Source organism: Sardina pilchardus, chromosome 11 (genome assembly GCF_963854185.1).
Source record: "Sardina pilchardus chromosome 11, fSarPil1.1, whole genome shotgun sequence".
In the NCBI taxonomy this organism is placed as follows: Eukaryota; Metazoa; Chordata; class Actinopteri; order Clupeiformes; family Clupeidae; genus Sardina; species Sardina pilchardus.
In genome coordinates this window covers 32,356,115-32,373,564 of record NC_085004.1, presented here as the reverse complement: position 1 = coordinate 32,373,564, position 17,450 = coordinate 32,356,115, and the positions used below count along the sequence as shown (strand labels likewise).

Genomic DNA, 17,450 nt, shown 5'->3' with positions numbered 1-17,450 from the left:
GTACATAAATAATTAACAAACAATACACACAATTTTGCTTTCATCTTTGATTTTTTATTGAGGAAGGATTATGCTCAAACTTAGACTACATTGTCATCATCCTAGTTTACAATGTGTTGTAGAACATCCAGTATAGTAACTGTTACTTAACTAGCACTGTCCGAGAGTTCAACAATCAAACTGCCAACTGCAGTTACACCTTGCTTCTGTCCAAGCTAGTATTGAAGGAATTATCACGATACATTCCACACTTTCCCAGCTGATCTGAGAATTTCTGTGATAAAGGATGGTAGGTGCAGGGTGAAGATTCGAATGTTGGAGGGACGTGTCCATAATCAGAGGATGTTCTCTTGTAAAGACTAGCGATGCCTTTTTGTGTGTCTTGAGATAACATCTGAGAAACTGGATTCATCATACAAGAAAACACAGGGTTCCCAGGGTTGACACAGTGTGTGCTGTTTCTGTCTCCTTCAGACATTGTGGAGTGGATAAATAGATGTAATCTATGAAGGAAAGATAGTCTGATTACACACCAAATCTACAAGAGCTCATTCTGTCAATGCTAAGGTATGAAGTGAGCTCTGACAAACCTCTGATCAGCTGTCTACAATATTCTATTCCATAACTGTTATGTTATGGTGTTTGTTTTTCTTTTCCAAAATGCAAAATCAGAATAGCTGCCAATAGAATTCTGTAAACATTATAATAGCAAATAAAACCAATTAAAGATTGGTGTACTGGCTACTGCTGTAGCCTACTGATAAAAACTGAAATCTTTTTTTTTATTATTTGAGGACTAATTAAGTTATACCATTAGCATTAACTGAAACAGTAGTTGTCAACAGTCTTGGCTCTAATATTATAATTACAGTTCTTTGAAAGATCAGCTTTAACCCTCTGGTTATGTGTGTAAGGAGGCTAATGCCAATTTGATCAAACTTGTAGGCCTATGATACAATGTACAAACGCCTTATTAGTTTTCTAGTTGCAGTCCAGATGTTAAAGAACTAGTTACATATAAAATTAATTAAAATGTCGTGTGATTGGAGGGGAAAACAAACAATCATACCTTGTTGTGAAAGGGTTTTAAAGCCTACTTCAAGTCTCTGCTTCAAGCAAGCCTTGTTTCCCTCATGTCTCTGGTGGCATCTTTGTTGTGGTTACACTTCCTTGGCAACCACTATTAATTCAAACGAATGAATAAATAAATAAAAAAAATAAAGCCACTGTTGAAGCACCGTTGTTGTTATTACCAAGAAAATACATTGGTCAAAGTACCATGCTTTTATAACTAAATGAATCCAGCATTGGATCTAAAATTGGCTATTTATTCTAACGGAGTAGTCACGTTGTGTTCATCAAGTTTCCGGAACAAGCTGATTTTTGTTGAACGCTGGGAACTGTAGTTTTATAGTTCCTTATAGTGACAGGGTCCTTCACCAAGAAATGAACGTAGAACTTCATTTCCCTAGTAACCCCGCTACCCACTTCTCCAACCAGCGTCAGTGCGTTTGATGTTTTTGTTGTTGATGTTGCATTAGGCTAACGTTGGCTAGTGAAGGAGGGAGGGCACAGTTGGGTTGTAGTTTCATCAGCCGTTTTCTTACTTACACTGGACAAGGACAATTTTAACAGGTAACGACATTTATGCAATACATTAGATTAACGTGCCATCATCGCTTGAGATGGCTTTTGTATTCAAAGTATTTGTTCCTCGAGCTTGACAGGAAAAGAGGTTTTGCTCGTTTGCTAGCTGACGTTAGCCAGTGGTTTCTGTTCAAAAGCTTTGGTTGGGTGGGTGGCCGATGTTCCGCTCTTGTGTCAACTAAGCATGCAATCTAAACAAGGGCATTTTTCTTGCTTCACTGGGTGGCATGGTTGTCACACATCTTATGGAACATTGTTGTAGCAGCTAATGTTACTGCTGAAATGTTACAGTATGTCCCTGGGATATGGCCTCTTAAATTCTTTTCTTAGCTAACGACAGCCAACCAGTTTCAGATGCACCATTGCACTGTCCCACAGCGCAATGCAGTCCTCTGCATTCGTTCCAAGCGGTTTCCCCCCAGCCTTGAATGTGTTCTGACAATTAATCTTTTTTGAGAATATAACTTTTCATGCAGTCATTTTGTTTCTTGTAGGCTTGTTAATGATGTTGGGTGGTGGTGTTATCCCTTATTCATGGCATTTCGGTGATTGTGACTATAATACCCTACAATGCACTAATGACATCTGTATAAAATGTCAGTAATCTAACAGGTTCAGGTCAGAGTGACCGGCTCAGCAAACAAACCACAACCCACTTGTTTTCCCTTCATCTAGATGCATTGAAGGATAACATTGAGTTAAGGTTTGAAAATTGACCTCAGCTGATGACTAACTTAAACAACCTTTTATTTGGTTTTATTTGGTTATATTAATTTAGGCAGTGTTGAAATGTCAGAGAGCTCAAGTGACACGGAATCCTCCTGTGGATGGACCATCATTAGTAATGAGGTAAGTCAGTGCAAATCTAAATGAGGTCAGACATTGTGAAGTCATACACACACAGCCTTTCATCAGATTCATATACGAACACTTTTCGTTGTTGATGTCAAGTAAGACATTTTAAATGTACCATATGATTAAAATTCCGACTGAATTTTTCAATTCTGACGATGAATTCTGTTATTCATTTTAACCTAGTCTAATGCTTGGTTATTAGACTAGGCCTGCATGTTGCTTTAGCAAAATTGACGTTGAATCCACTAAGTGCTAAACATTGAGGCTAATGTAGGCTTTAGTATTATGAATATGGCATGTTGTCAACAAATCAAGTAACCCCTACCCATGGCTCCCTGGCAATCCAGTTCTTGCAAGAATTTGAATTTGCTCAGCGAGTCACTCTAGCAGTCAGTAATGATGCCCATTACCCATGCCCTTGGAGCCGAGCTGTAGCAATCACATTGGTGTATCTGATATAGGCGGGCCAGAGGCGAGCCTAACAGATGACAGTGCTGCAAGCAACATCAAGTCTGGAATCAATCAGTAAACATTGGTCATAGTGTTATCCCTCGCATTGGGCCATTTTCATTACTCATAGCCAGACCTTAAAATCTTTCTAGATTTGGTTCTGGATTTCCAAACTACTCCAGTGTAGTGAAACTGGTCTAAATAAACCCTGTTTTGTGGTGTCTAATTGATGTGCCTCCTGTATGATGTGAGTTTGACCGCTGAGTTTCAAAGCCTGCCATTGTTGCTTTTAAGGGCTCGGATATTGAGACTCTGGGGCCTGAGAATGCACTGGAAAATGAGGTGGCGATCTCAGAGAGTGGACCCATACTGGAGACTGAACTGTTAGACCAGTCAGCCTTTGCCTGTGGTATGCTATTTTGTTTTGTCTTTGTTTGAGTTTCTGGAAATTCCAGAATATCCAGTTGGTCTGCTCATCCTGAATTAGTAACAGTGTTTCAATATAGCAATCATTTGGATATTATCACACTCATCTCTTCCTTTACTTTTCAAGCTGAGAAAAAAGACGAGCATGCGGACTCACCCTTGGATGTCACTCTAAAAGCAGAGTCACTTAGGAAATTGCACTCCACTTCTGAGGTGGGACTAATAGTGTCATATGCAAGCATCATTGGGGGAAAGTGTCGTTGAAAGAGCCGTGTTGGCATCCTAGTGACTTGTGTCCTCCCCAGGTGGGTGCTGAGGAGGTGGCGGACGAGCATGTGACGCTGTGCTCCTCCAGTGATCACTCCGACATCGTCACCTTGGGAGACTCGTCCAAGGAGGAGCGGGCTGCAGTCGAAGGTGATGGTGATGACGACGATGACGATGATGATGACGATGAAGAGGTGGCAGCTGGAAGCGAAGACCTTTACATGGGCACTTCCTCAAGCAGCCAATACACCTTCAGTGCACCAGAGTCAGGTGTGCTTTTCCTTGTCTTTACACGCCAGAACTTAAGCACAGTAATGTGAAGTGCATTAAGGAAAGAATGGGGAAAACTATGCTGTAACGGAATACATGCAGTTTTTGTTATGTCATGTTAACTTCCTGCTCACAGACCACAAAGTTGTTATCGGGCTTGAATCTGGTTCCATCTGGTGAAATACTCTTCATCTTTGACTTCTTTTTAGCAACAGTGGGATGAAGCAATACTAATGACAGGAATAAGGTGTTTGTGTAATACACTTTTGAGTGAGTTGTTTCTAGACATGGTATCAGAATTGCTGATATGTTTTGTGTGATTAGTGTGAGTAGAGGAAAAAAAAACATGGAGACACTTCCTTCTTTCTGATTTGTCCACGTGTGAAAGCAGGTGGGAAAATGAACCGGTGGACTTTTACTCAGACTCTGTGGAAGTTTGGCTGTCGTCTGAGAGAGCAGCTGTCCGCTGGACATTCTTTCTCAGGTGGCTCCCTGTGAACTGGGTGCTAGTCTGCTGTGTGCTTGTGCTGTTCTCTGACTGTAGCCCTGACTCAGCCATGATAGCTGCAAATGAACTCTGCCACAATGAAGCCATTGTGAGCGTATAGGCATAGCTGGACTTGGAAGCATGTTTATTGGTGCATGGTAGTATAGAATGTATGTATATATTATATATGCACACACATACACATAGTTATTGGTTTGTATTTGGACTAACACTTCTGTTTGAAGCTGTTGTGAACTTAGGCAATGAACTAACATAATCTCCTGCTGGTACTTAACACTGAACACTGTGCCAAAGCTTGTGCCAGTGACAGTTTGTTTACTCCAACAACAGTTCCTTTGCAGTCACCTGTGACGAGACTGAAAAGATAGATTGCATGGAAATATAACATAATAAAATAATGGACTTTTCTGTGTTCTGACTTAGGCTTTTGATATAGCTGTGAGGATGATCTGTGTCAAAGAAAGCACTGTGATTTGAATTTAAGATAGTTAATTTTCTAATTCAACGGAATTAGTTCTTTGTCCAAAGGAAAATGACCTAAGATTCAACCTCCTTCTTGTGCAACTGTTCCATGTGCAGTTTTGTCAAAAATCCAAGAGTAAATAAGTTCCTGAGCCACCATCATCCAGATTTGATATTATTATTCTGGTCATGAGGGGATGAGCTCATCAACATCGTGTGTGTGTGTGTGTGTGTGTGTGTGTGTGTGTGTGTGTGTGTCTTGTTTGTTGTTTGTTTGCGGTGGATCACGGTGCTACAGTTTTCCCCCTGGAGCAGCAACCTGTGGTGGGGGAGTCCAGCAGCAGCAGCAGCGATGAGGAGGTGCAGGCGGAGGCCAGCCCAGCCGTGCGCCGGCGCCGGGTGAGGAGGAGCACCGCCGGCTCGGAGCCAGAGGAGGCGTCACCACAGCCGCGGGAGCAGGCGGAGGCCCAGGGGGAGCCCCAGGGGGAGCCCCACGAGCACCAGGACCCCCAGGACCCCCGGCCTGGAACTCCACCGCCGGGCCACGTCAGCGGCACCCTCAACAAGTGCATCCTCCTGGCCCTGGTGGTGGCCATCAGCATGGGCTTCGGACACTTCTATGGTGAGTGCAACTCCATCTGCGGCTAGATCACCCTTAGTGTGTGTGAGTGTGTGTGTGTGTGTGTGTGTGTGTGTGTGTGTGTGTGTGTGTGTGTGTGTGTGTGTGTGTGTGTGTGTGTGTGTGTGTGTGTGTGTGTGTGTGTGTGTGTGTGTGTGTGTGTGTGTGTGTGTGTGTGTGTGTGTGTGTGTGTGTGTGTGTGTTCATGTTACAGAGGTGCATGTCTTCATAGGGATCCCCTCTTGTGATGGTGAACAGTATATTCAAGGAACAAAGAATAAGCCCCAGATGTCTCTCCTGTACTGATGATTGCTAGCTGGAAATGATGGTTTCAGTGTCTACCTTGTCAGATTAGTTCTTGTTAGAATGGAAAGCAGAACCTCGTAAACCATGTCTGGAGTCAGCTTGCCATGCTTTTGAAACATCCCTGACTTTGCCTTCTAGGTTATTTTGAAGGTATGGACTAATGGGATGACAGGCTGGCCTAGATGGATAAGTCAAGTACTGAACCTTCCATGTTTTCACATGATGCACACAGATTGGATCAAATCTGTGTCCTTTTTATGTTCACTCTGTGGCATGACAACTTGTGTTTTTATTTTATTTTGAAGGGTCCTCTGAAAGCCATTTCATTGGAATGATGCAGTGATCCAAGTAAACAATTGCATACAACATTTCATTTTCTCTAAGTTTCTAGTAGTAGACAATAAACAATAAAAAATAATACGTTTCTGCCACCGTGTCAGATGGCAAACGCTGAAAATGAAATAATGGCTTACTGTATCGTCGTGCCTTTATGATCAGCAAACTTTTTTTTTATTTGTTTTTTCTTTGAAAGTTTATATCACATATCACATATGTACTAGGTGGATTTTGTTATATATTTTGGTTTGCAGTGCATGTGTATGTTCATCTCATGAATATATATTCATCTCATCTATTAGACTATGTTCCCCTAGAAGGAATGTCTTTTTCAGCACGTCATCCTATGCGATCCTGCCATACCCAGTGATTTGAAGCTTTGCGAAACATGTAAGATAGTGGCCACTGATCCATGAGATATTTCTGCCCCCACAGGCACTGTGCAGATCCAGGAAAGGCAGCGGATTGTGGAGCGGGGTTGTGTGCTTGAGCCCAGCGGCACCAGAGAGCTCCATCAGAGTCAGCAGCCTCAAGAAGACATCAACAAGGTCAGTAAGAACACCAACACACCCCAGAGCAACTCTTTCCGGGTCAAGTCTCTCTCGGGATCATCAAAAGGAACACAGTTATGGAGTGTGGTGGTTGGAAAAGACTGCAAGACTTTATGCTTGTATGCTCTCTTTCTGTTCTATCCTTCTACTCTATGCCTGGTAAAATATTTTTGGGTGAAATTTGTTTCAGCTTTCAGAATTGAACTCTTCCTCTCCTGTGTTGTTTAAACACAATCAATTTATTTTCTGAGCACATTTCTCTAACCCAGTTTCATTATCTAATACAACACTAGGAATACTAATTCTACATACAGTTTGAATTTCCATTGGCTTGTTTTAAGTGTTTGACAGAGCTATGCATGGAGTCTATAGAAACTTCTCCAGTCCTCTCTATACCATAGAAACCATTTGAGAAACGTTGTGAGCTGAGGGGTATTTCACAAAAGCAGAATTAAGAAATCCAAGATAAGAGATATTGCAAGGCTTGATCTTGTTTTGTTTGGGTCATCCAAGCTAAACATGCCAAGCCAAAATGAGTAGGAGCGACTAGGTCAAGCCAGGTGTAAGTAATTCAGGGATACATTTACTTACATTCTCAGCTTTCTTCAACAGCTTTCGATATAGACTAACAAGGAAGTGAAGGATTTCCTTTTTGAATGGGGACAAAACAGTCGTTTCTGTAAAACAGCAAGAGTAGGCGTGGTAGACCAACTGAATGCACATTTAGCCTCGTGTGAGTGCATCCTCATCTTGGCGCTCAGCGTCATGAAGAAAAGAGCACTACCCAATCAAATACATACATTGGTGTTGCTGTAAATGTAGTAACATTCTTTTAAAAAAAAAGCAGAGGATTGATCGGAGTGACAGCTGACTGAACCATACAAGATAGTGAACATCCAGACTTAACAAGCCTGGCCGCTGCACATAATAAATCTCCATGGTAGCTTATGTGCCATTTCTTTTGTGAAACCAAGTCAAAGCTGAATTCAGTCAGGATAACCAAAACAATCCCAGCTTAATCCATCATCTAGGCTTTAGGTGAAATACCCCTCTGATTTGCTGCTTGCTTTAAAAAAAAAAAAAAGAGAAACATTTCCTTCCTTTCTATTTATAAAGCTGAACACACACTCATAGTTATCTTTAGAGCAACATCTCAGATGCCGTGTTAGTGTGAGAGTATGTTACAATCTATAGGCTAGTGTTTGACACATGGGCTCACACACACAGTCTACACACAACCAGCCTTGTAATGAGCCAGGCTTGTGTTCACAGTGTTGATACTGTCTCCACATGTAGGGAGTGGTTCAGAGTCTAAGAGAAGACCTAGAAGAAAAGCATAACATGGTGATGTCCATCACTGGACTTATGGATAAGATAACAAAGGAGAACCAGAAGCTCAGACTCAAACAGGATGAGTTACAGGTAACACACTCCATGCATCAGTTCATCTGACTCTGCTGACTGGACATCCATTTGAAAAAGACAGCAGACTGTACAGAGTGAAATGCACGCTGCAACAAAGTTCACCACTGTTGAAATGTATTTTTGATTTATGTTAAAGAAAACAGATCCTGTCTACTAGTATTTTATGTGTCTGCACAGCATTGATACTGATTGTTGTACTGCTTGCTTACTGAACTGCACAGGACAGCAGCAGTATACAGCACTAGCGTTTTGTGTGACGTTTCAAAACAGGCCCAGAAGCTTGAGCTGGTTGAGCAGCTGAAGGCGACTGTGGAGGAGCGCAGCACCGTGGAGCTGGACCAGGAGCAGCTGTCCCGGGAGAACCGTCAGCTGAAGAGCTCGCTGGAGCAGGAGGAGGCCTCCCTGTCGGCCCTGCAGGACGAGCTGCGGAGCCTCCGCGCCCAGATCCGCCAGCTGGAGGAGCGCGGCGCCGGGGCCGACTCGGTTCTGCAGGAGAACCGGCGTCTGAAGGAGCACCTGGAGGAGGAGCGCCAGCGCCTGCGCGGCATCTGGGACCAGCGGAACCGGCTGGTGGTGGAGGCCCAGGCGCTGCGCGGCGAGCTGGACCTCGAGCGCCAGGCCACCGACAAGCTGAAGGAGGAGCTGAGCCGCCGCGCCCCCGCCGACGCCGAGGCCGCGGAACTGCAGTCCCGCCTCCTGGAGCTGGAGAAGAAGCTGAGCTTCGAGCAGCAGCGCTCGGACCTGTGGGAGAGGCTCTACGTGGAGACGAAGGAGGAACGAGGGAAGGCCAAGGGGGATCGGCAGGCCAAAGCCAGGAGGCCCAAGGAAGGCATCATTGGCAAGGTGAAGGAGACCTTTGATGCAGTGAAGAACTCCACCAAAGAATTTGTGCACCACCACAAAGAACAGATCAAGAAGGCCAAAGAGGCCGTGAAGGAGAATCTTCGGAAGTTTTCAGACTCTGTCAAGTCCACCTTTCGTACCTTCAAGGACTCTGCATCGACCATGTTCGACAAGAATCGCCGACCCCATGAACGGAAGTACCAGGAACGAAAAGAGTCCAAAACCCAACACCAAGAGCCTCTCAGAACGCACAGGGACGACTCAAGCTCAGAGGAAGCATCGTGGCAGCACAGGCCCAACAAGGCCTTTCATCGGCACCCTCGAAAATCCACTCTGGATTCACCTTCTGAGGCTGAACGCAACACACGCAAAGCTGGAACCAAGAAGGATACCGGCTTTGGAAGTCCAAAAGGTATTCCCAAAGGGTGCTCAGGTGTGTTTGACTGTGCATACCAAGAATCTATGAGTCTCTTCAACAAAGCCATGGACCCTATCCGGGCAGATGAGTTTAAACAGCTACTTCAAAGCTATCTGCAACAGGAGGTGGACCACTTTCACCACTGGAATGAGCTGGAGGGATTCATCAAGAACTTCTTTCATAATGGTGTATTTATCCATGACCAGATGCTTTTCACAGACTTTGTGAGTGGAGTGGAGGACTACCTTGAGGACATGCACGAGTACCACATCCATGATGACGTGTTTGAAGATCTGGACGACTACATCTATAGGCACTTCTTTGGAGATACATATTCTAAACGTTACGGCCCAAGGTAAGGATGTGTATTCAAATTTACGTTACTAAACCTTACTAATCGCATGGACATTTCTGAGGTTATGACAAATGCATGACGCTAATAAGTAGTGCCTTATTTTGCCTTTTGTTTGTCACTAGGTCTGAAACTCAATAAGTTCTGCATGTTGAATACGAATGCTGTGAACCCAGGAATGAAGCCCAAGGGTAAACTCCCGTTTGTTTGTAAATTTACAGTCGACCACTTGAAGGTCCTGATTCTAAGACAAAAGAGAACAGGGAGGCCAGAGATCGGCGAGAGCATCAGCGAGCACGTCCCCGGCCACAGAGAGAGAGGAAATGGAGTAGACAAGCACGCCCGGATAGACACATGGCAGATGTTAAAATAGAGCTGGGGCCCATACCATTTGATCCCAAATACTAGGGTTTGAATTCGATTTTTAGGATATGAATCTCAAATGTATTTCAGATGGGTAAAACTGTTTGCTTGTTTTTATTTTGTTTTTTTGTTTTTTTGGGGGGGGGGTGTCCTTGAAACCTATGATTCTCTTAATTGTAGTTTTGCACAATGTTAACTCCTCATGCTGGTGGAATGTTTCCTTGCTCCCTTCATCCGTGCAGTCAGTGCTAACTAGGCCTCCATGGCAGTTGTAGTGTCGCCTTGTCTAATCTCATGCACAAAAAAGAAGATAAAGTGACAGTTTGTCCATAAATTATTGTTAGTAGGAATAATACATTCATCTACATTTTGAGAATTATTGTCAATTACTGCCTTGGATTGTAAATGTTTCAGCTTTAGCCTTGACAATTTACTGAGTTCTAGAGAGTTTTATCTTTAAAAGCATCTACTGCTGGATTAAGCCACATTTGCTATTGTTTCTGAATGTTTTAAGAGCAACTTTATGACAGGAAAATGCACTTTTTAAAAAAAATGACCTATATTTGTTCTAATTGGCTGTCTAAGATTGGTCACTTGGCATATTTAAAAAGCTGAACAAATAATTTCAGTTAGGTGTAAAAACAATAGGACCAAAAATCTACTTATTTTAATTCTGCACAAAACTTTAATGTAGCAACCTGAATCGTGTGGAAGAGGCACTTATTACCAAATTTTATTTTATTTTTAATTAATGTTTACAAAATTGTCAGATTTGGAGACATGGTTCTCCAATTGATAAAATACAATGATAGAGAGTAATGGATGGGCCATTTGTGTTTTGTTTCTGCTTTCCCAAGTAATTGAGTAACATTCCAATTGTAGGTTGTTTTCATGATGCCTAATGCCATTTCTTGGTTTGTGGTTACGCTGTTAACTTGAAAAATGAGCAATCTCCATTAAATTGTTTGATGGAAATGCACCTGACATGTCTTTCTTTTACACATATCTACACAGCATATCTAGGTCATTTATCAGTTGAGCTGTGTCAAGTCCCAAAGTATTAAATCTGGGATGAGACCTAGATTTAACCATAAAGTGCGATTGTGATGATGTATTGTTCAGGTGACTTGTAAGACCTGGTTTGTGTTGCAGCTAGTCAGTAGGTACAGCAATGTTAGGGATTGTCCCATGGATAAAATAAACACCTTAGCTGTCTGCCGAATGAGCAGGGCTTATAGAACTATCAGTTACGCAAAACATCATCTCATAAGTAGTGTACAAAACTGTAAACAAGATTTTAATTTTGTTTATAAGTAGTAAATCGCATTTCTATAGCTTGTATTTTTACAGTTATCATATTTTAGTTACAAAATATAAATCTTGAGCAGCAATCAACACAGTGCTTTTACATTCAGCCCCTCCCAGATTCAGTGCTTTCTTGTGTAGATGAAGATGGTTTCTCCCACTCGCCCTTCAGGAATATGAGTGTGGAAAATTTCAGTGTGTTTAATAAACGCATTTGCCTCCAGGAATGCAGAGATCTCCTGTGGGAAGTAATAGTACTTAAGTTAATTAAAGCCCTTTATTAAGAACATGATTATTATACAAGTCATCTTTCTGAACCCTCTTATATTTTCAATGACTCCTGTGTGTTCATCTTGTCACACCCATAAACCCTGATAATCTGTACAGCACAAGTCACAAGCTTGTATAAGGCGAAAGTAGAAGATGAAAACATCATACCTTTTCAAGGACATTAAAACACACAAGATGAGAAGGTAATGAGTCCTTGTAGGGAAATGTTCTTGTGAGCCAAGCTGCAGGGTTGGAGTAGAAGACATCTGCCTCGTCAATAGTGCTCCCATCCCCTCTCAGGTCAGGAGGACACTCCAAGAAGCGCATTCTCAATGGGCAGTGGATATGGCTATACAGTGGGCATGAACACAGAGAAGTGAATGTGAATCAAAATGAAATCTCTTCGCCTTGTATTCATGTCACTACAAGAGCAAAAGTAGATACCTGTAGAACGGAGTGGAGTGGCATGGCATGAGGAAGAGAACTTGGGGCTGAGAGGCGTTTGATGTTGTGTCACATAGGGGTTGGAGGTGGCCCATAACATCCAGAGTCCCACGTTGGTGCACAAGGCCTGTGTACAGGGCTGGGATGAGGTTTGTGACTAGCAGGAACCACATAGCTGGTTTTCTCCAGGCTTTCAGGCTCGCCAAGGATATGCCTGAAATAAAACCACTTTGTAAGATCCGAGCATTGCACTTTTGAAAAAGAATAGGAATTCTTTGCTGAATCTTAAGGTATCTGGACACTCACCACAAAATATCATACATATAGGCAGAATGGGATAGATGAACCGGAACTCCTTGTGAGCTAGTAAACTATAATATATCAGAACTTCAGTTTAAAAAAAGATATCTTCACAACCAAAATGGGAAAATAGGAAAGGTAATGCATCATGTTTTACCTGTAAATTACAAGGGTCCATGCAATGGTGAACAACAGTATTCTGTATCTTTTGGAAGCCAGAGAGCAGCCGTGGAGAAAGAATGGAAGATGAGATCCCAACACAACAATAAATCCCTGAGTGAAATACCAGTGCCATGGATGTGACCCATAAAATTCAGCAACATTATGGAAGACATTAAACTTAAGGAAATTCCACTGAACCAGGTTCCACTAGAACAAAGAAACACAAAATTAATACATTCTTGGATTCATGTGTAATATCATGGTTTTTTTTTTACATGTTTTGACATCTACACAAAGTTTTTTTGTTTTTGTTTTTGTTTTTCACTTCACCTGCCCATGGATGAGACTGTCAATAAGGGTTGAAAGTCCAAGACTCAGGGCACTGGAAATGAATATTACAATCCAACAATTATTTCAAGACAGAATATGGGGTCACAGAATCAAATGCAAAACATTAGTATGCACCTACTTACACAATGGGAAGGCCACAATGAATTACGAGTCTTAGCTTGTCACTGTCTTTCCAGAAATGGAATGCTAACAAGGGAATCCACACAATCAGGGCAGTTGGACGAACAATCACCGCCAGCGATACCAAGGCCAAATACTTTGCACTAAAGAGCAAAAGTACACATCATATTTATTTTGCTTCTTTACATCAGGATACAGGACACTTTATTTGGTGCAAGATATATTTATATATGGACAACCTGTTGTGGGTTTTGGATCCTGGTAGTGAGTAGTAGCAGAGAGCCAGAGTTGTGAGCATAGTCTCAGTGGTATTGGTCAGGGTCCGTGTACAACAATACCATGTGAACCAGGAACAGAGCTGACTGAAATACTGGAGACAAATACAGGTCATTTAGGAAGTTATCAATTGAGTTTTATTTATTTTATGTTAACAAAAATAATTATATTCAAACATAACTGTTCTAATGTGACTTGTTTTAAGACACATTTCTGACTGTAAAGCAAATATATGTGCAGAGGTCCATTTTTTAAATCCTAGAGCCTGAGAAGGGTGTGATGGACTCAACACTCACTCACTCACTCACGCACTATAGCCACCATTTCAGTAGCAACATTGGATTGGATTGTGTGTGCGTGTGTGTGTGTGTGTGTGTGTGTGTGTGTGTGTACACAAACACGCTGTGTAATAAAGGTACATGGTCCACTAATGATATGGACAAAATTCATTATAAACAGACAAATGAATGCATTTAATCATATGAAGAAAATAACCTACTGTTAATTTTGCAACATCTGGACTTTCCAGATGTTTAATGACTGCATACAGTTTGACATCAGTAAATGCAGCTAGAAGTGCTTGCAGGACACGAGGCAGCCACACCTGTAAATGTAAATAAGATGCATCATTAACAATTTAGGAACATGATCAGGATCCACTGTTGAGTCATTGCAGTTAGCTTATGTGTGTTTGTCATCATCACCCCTGACAGGATCGGAGGGTAATTGTAATCAAGTCCGTCAGTCCATCCATCAGTGTGTGTGTCCCCTCACACCATTTTAAAGTCCTTACGTTTTCTTAAACGGTAGGCTAGAAGCTTACTATATCTTGTTTCCTCCAACATGATCTGAATCCAGAATAATAATTTATTTTCATTTTCTTTACTGGCCAATTATAGGCATCAGGGTCTGCAGTTGCCCGACTGCTCTTCTTTATTTAGTCTGGGGTATAAAGAATGAAGCATTTGCCTTCCATATCCCAAAAACAACTGGGATATGTTTGACTCAGCTCATAAATCCAGGGTAACAGTCATGATCATTAAATTTGACTACATGCTTTATAACGGTTCTTTAGTAGGTAAAATGGCCATCACTAAACTATTACTGTATATGCCCAGTCACAGTAAAATATATACACTTACCAAGAGTATAACTGTATCACAATCAAATATATGCAGTATTTTGTAAAAAGCTGCAAAGATGAGTGGATAAGAGTAGCCTCTGATTCCCTCGGTCCACTCCCAAGTCAAATATCCATAGGTAATATGTTAAGGATGAACATGTGTGTGTTCAAACAGCTGTTTAAGTACCCATGTATAAATACAAACAAAGGATATTTGAAGACCATGTGATGGGAAACCTCCAGAGACTGCCAATATTCATCTGGAACAAAGTTGGTCTGAACCAGGAGGCAGTTGATGAGACGAAATGCCACAGAGAATAGATAGGCATTGATGCCAAAAAAATCTACAAATAAATCAGAACAGAATGTATTATTAATTGTGCTCAATTCAATTCAAATATATTATTCACATACAATGTGGTGAAATGCTTTGTCCACGGTCATGGCTGTGCAATGTGTAAATAAATAAGGAAATAGAAAAAAAGAGAAGAAGAAGAAGAAGAAATATGTTTGCAACAAGCTTGTTTATTCAGTGTCAGGTACTCTGGTTTAACACTGATATTTCCCTTTAAATGCAACAAGAGGGGAGTAGAGCCTGGTTAAGCTTACTGTCAATTAGGATTCTATAATAATAGCCTAGTTCTTGTACATGTAGCCTACCGACATCTTGAACATATTGCATGTTGCATCACAGCAAAACAAGGAAGTTTGCAAGAATTCAAACTCGCACCTGAGTTAACCAAATGTTTAACCCAACCAAGTAGCAAGCAACTAGTAGAAATGCGAATACACGTGCGGAATTTAATAAACGATAAGCCACAATTAAGCACCAAATATTGCTCTCAAAACAAACAAATGGGGAATCACTGTGTACTATGTAAATTACTATGAGTGGGCTAATATAGTTGAACGACTTCTCAGTTTCTGTCCAAGGTTGCAAATAAACATGACAACTTTTATGACATTAGACAAAAATAGAGAGATCTGAGAGCTACGTAGAAAACCACTGGATGAATAATTTGTGGTGCAGATTGAAAATAGCCAGTAGCATCCGTTTCCTTATTATCCTACTCGTCAACAGTAGACTACCCTCTGGAGTGAACTCAAAATCAAGCCCGCGAGTGTTCTTAGCCGTAGCCTACCTGGCTGGAGTGGACCAGCATTATTGTCGTAGAGTTTAGATTTCCTTTTTCTTAATTTAACCGGCTCTGCAAACGTCGATTTGTTCTTCAATCGCTCACGAATTCGTTCCATACCGCAACAGTATGTAGTATTACATGTTTAATACGACATGAACAACATGCTGTCATGTCATGTAAGGTTCGACAACTCAACTCAGTCTCATCCTTTCCTCCACTTCCGTGTTTTGGATGTGACGTCATATTTTTTCCCCCTGTAAATCAAATTCATATTTTGCTTGCGGGAAATCAACGTTTATAATAGTTTTATAGATTTACATAAATACTAAACCCACCTACAAATTATCTGAATGCATCGAATAAGACTTTCTCTATATATTATATAAAAACCCTCCAGCTAATTGTCCTCGTCCATTTTGTCCCTCCGTCGCTCCGTACTCATGTTGCTGACCTTCTGCTGAAGATTCGGTAAGATTACGAGTGCTTCTTGAATGAGTAAAGAAAAGACTGTTTAAAATGATGAGTTATCATGATTATGATAAGATTATGATATGATGAGTTCGGCATTACAAGCATCTGCAACTATATTTGACTGAAAACTGAAGGTTTTAAGATAAGTACGGTCACGATTCTCCCATACCATGTCAGACTCTGTGAGCTTTAAGAAGTGCAACACCAATATCATATCATGTCATATTAGACCAGCAGGAACTTGTATTGTTCTGCCTGAGTGGTGTGTGGGTAAAATTGGGTAGATGTGCAACCAACACTATGTTTTTTTCTTTACAGTCTTCATGGAAGTTGTCGGGACCGACCTCCAAATCGACGTTAGCATAATAGCCACATGAAATGAGAAACAACGAAAGAAGTTCTCTGTTCACGACAACATGTTCCGACGAAGGATACCATTGAACGAAATAGCGTTGGCAACACTGCTTGGAGTTGCCGGGGGCATATATGTATACAAACCAATGTTTGAACTCGAGAAACCTCACACTGCAGAACTGCAGGAAGACAAGAAGCAAGAGAATGCAACACCGGACAAACCTACCGGATCATCGTCCTGATGTTGAATGCAGTTAGACAGTATATCGGCTACATTGTTTGTGAAATGTTCTGTGATGTTATGCCTTAAGTAAAGATGTGCTTCATTGACGATGATCATTTGGATGTCGATGCTTCTGTTCACCGTATTGGAATGATGTAAACTCATAACATGTTCGTGTTTTGGATGCATATGCATGCACGCGATGACCCAAATGGGATTATTTCACATAGGCCTACAACTGCTGCGAGGCGTTAAGAATTGGTTAGGTTAACCTAAACTTAATATTTTTGCTGTTAGAAGAAGCAGGTTATATCTTGACGTGCTCTTGGAAAGGAAACCGCATGGTCTAGGTTACTGCAAGTCGAGATTTCTCATACACTGTAACAATCTGTTACATATTTCTGGTCAAGAGACTTTCTCGTTACATGTTTACCCTACTGACTGAGCACAGTCTATGGGTTATACATCAGCAAACCACAAGATGGAGCTAGCGATCATAAATGTCAAGGATCAATAGAGTTCAATACATCGTACAGTAGGCGACTAGGCGTCTCACTCTCAGATTTCAGCTGAAAGGCCCATACTCAAGTGATCAGAACCCAAAGTGCTATAGAAACTTCAGTTTACTTTCTATGGCGTTCAACACACGTAGGCTATATTCGCAGTTAGACTCTGTGTAAGACAGTTGAATAGCCAGAAAAAGGTTTGACCATTTCCTTATACCTTGAATAATGGCAATACTTTCTAAAAGAACACTTTGGTTAAGCATTCATGTTAGAGCTGTTCTCCTCAGCCTCCTGGCTCGGTAGCAGAG

The 17,450-nt window shown here is 41.5% G+C and overlaps 2 protein-coding genes and 1 long non-coding RNA gene across 7 annotated transcripts; 1 reads left to right on the top strand and 2 right to left on the bottom strand.

Annotated features, from left to right (window-relative positions):
- Window positions 1-32: 32 nt before the first annotated feature.
- On the bottom strand, window positions 33-1,324 carry LOC134095669 (uncharacterized). The gene is made up of 2 exons (XR_009940589.1): window positions 1,070-1,324; window positions 33-503 (listed from the first exon to the last, which is right to left on the bottom strand). It is a non-coding gene; the product is annotated as an uncharacterized LOC134095669 (long non-coding RNA).
- A 219-nt stretch (window positions 1,325-1,543) lies between these two features.
- Window positions 1,544-11,073, top strand: ccpg1 (cell cycle progression 1). Of its 4 annotated transcripts, none has more exons than XM_062549683.1 (11): window positions 1,544-1,635; window positions 2,426-2,496; window positions 3,247-3,361; window positions 3,506-3,591; window positions 3,684-3,915; window positions 4,307-4,399; window positions 5,184-5,507; window positions 6,582-6,694; window positions 7,994-8,119; window positions 8,393-9,738; window positions 9,957-11,073. In XM_062549683.1, exons 2-11 carry the CDS (start codon window positions 2,437-2,439, stop codon window positions 10,141-10,143), a joined length of 2,682 nt encoding a protein of 893 aa, XP_062405667.1. In that variant the 5' UTR covers window positions 1,544-1,635; window positions 2,426-2,436; the 3' UTR covers window positions 10,144-11,073. The 4 variants fall into 4 exon arrangements, with proteins under 4 accessions (XP_062405667.1, XP_062405670.1, XP_062405668.1 ...); XM_062549686.1 differs by having other exon boundaries at window positions 9,861-10,099; XM_062549684.1 differs by lacking the exon at window positions 4,307-4,399.
- Window positions 11,074-11,369: 296 nt separating this feature from the next.
- Window positions 11,370-15,823, bottom strand: pigb (phosphatidylinositol glycan anchor biosynthesis, class B). 2 transcript variants are annotated; one of them, XM_062549688.1, is made up of 12 exons: window positions 15,592-15,823; window positions 14,664-14,793; window positions 14,469-14,586; window positions 13,826-13,930; window positions 13,290-13,420; window positions 13,053-13,193; window positions 12,910-12,961; window positions 12,575-12,690; window positions 12,424-12,488; window positions 12,118-12,331; window positions 11,842-12,022; window positions 11,370-11,642 (listed from the first exon to the last, which is right to left on the bottom strand). In XM_062549688.1, exons 1-12 carry the CDS (start codon window positions 15,701-15,703, stop codon window positions 11,526-11,528), a joined length of 1,482 nt encoding a protein of 493 aa, XP_062405672.1. In that variant the 5' UTR covers window positions 15,704-15,823; the 3' UTR covers window positions 11,370-11,525. The 2 variants fall into 2 exon arrangements, with proteins under 2 accessions (XP_062405672.1, XP_062405671.1); XM_062549687.1 differs by having other exon boundaries at window positions 12,575-12,786; window positions 15,592-15,822.
- Between the last annotated feature and the right edge of the window lie 1,627 nt (window positions 15,824-17,450).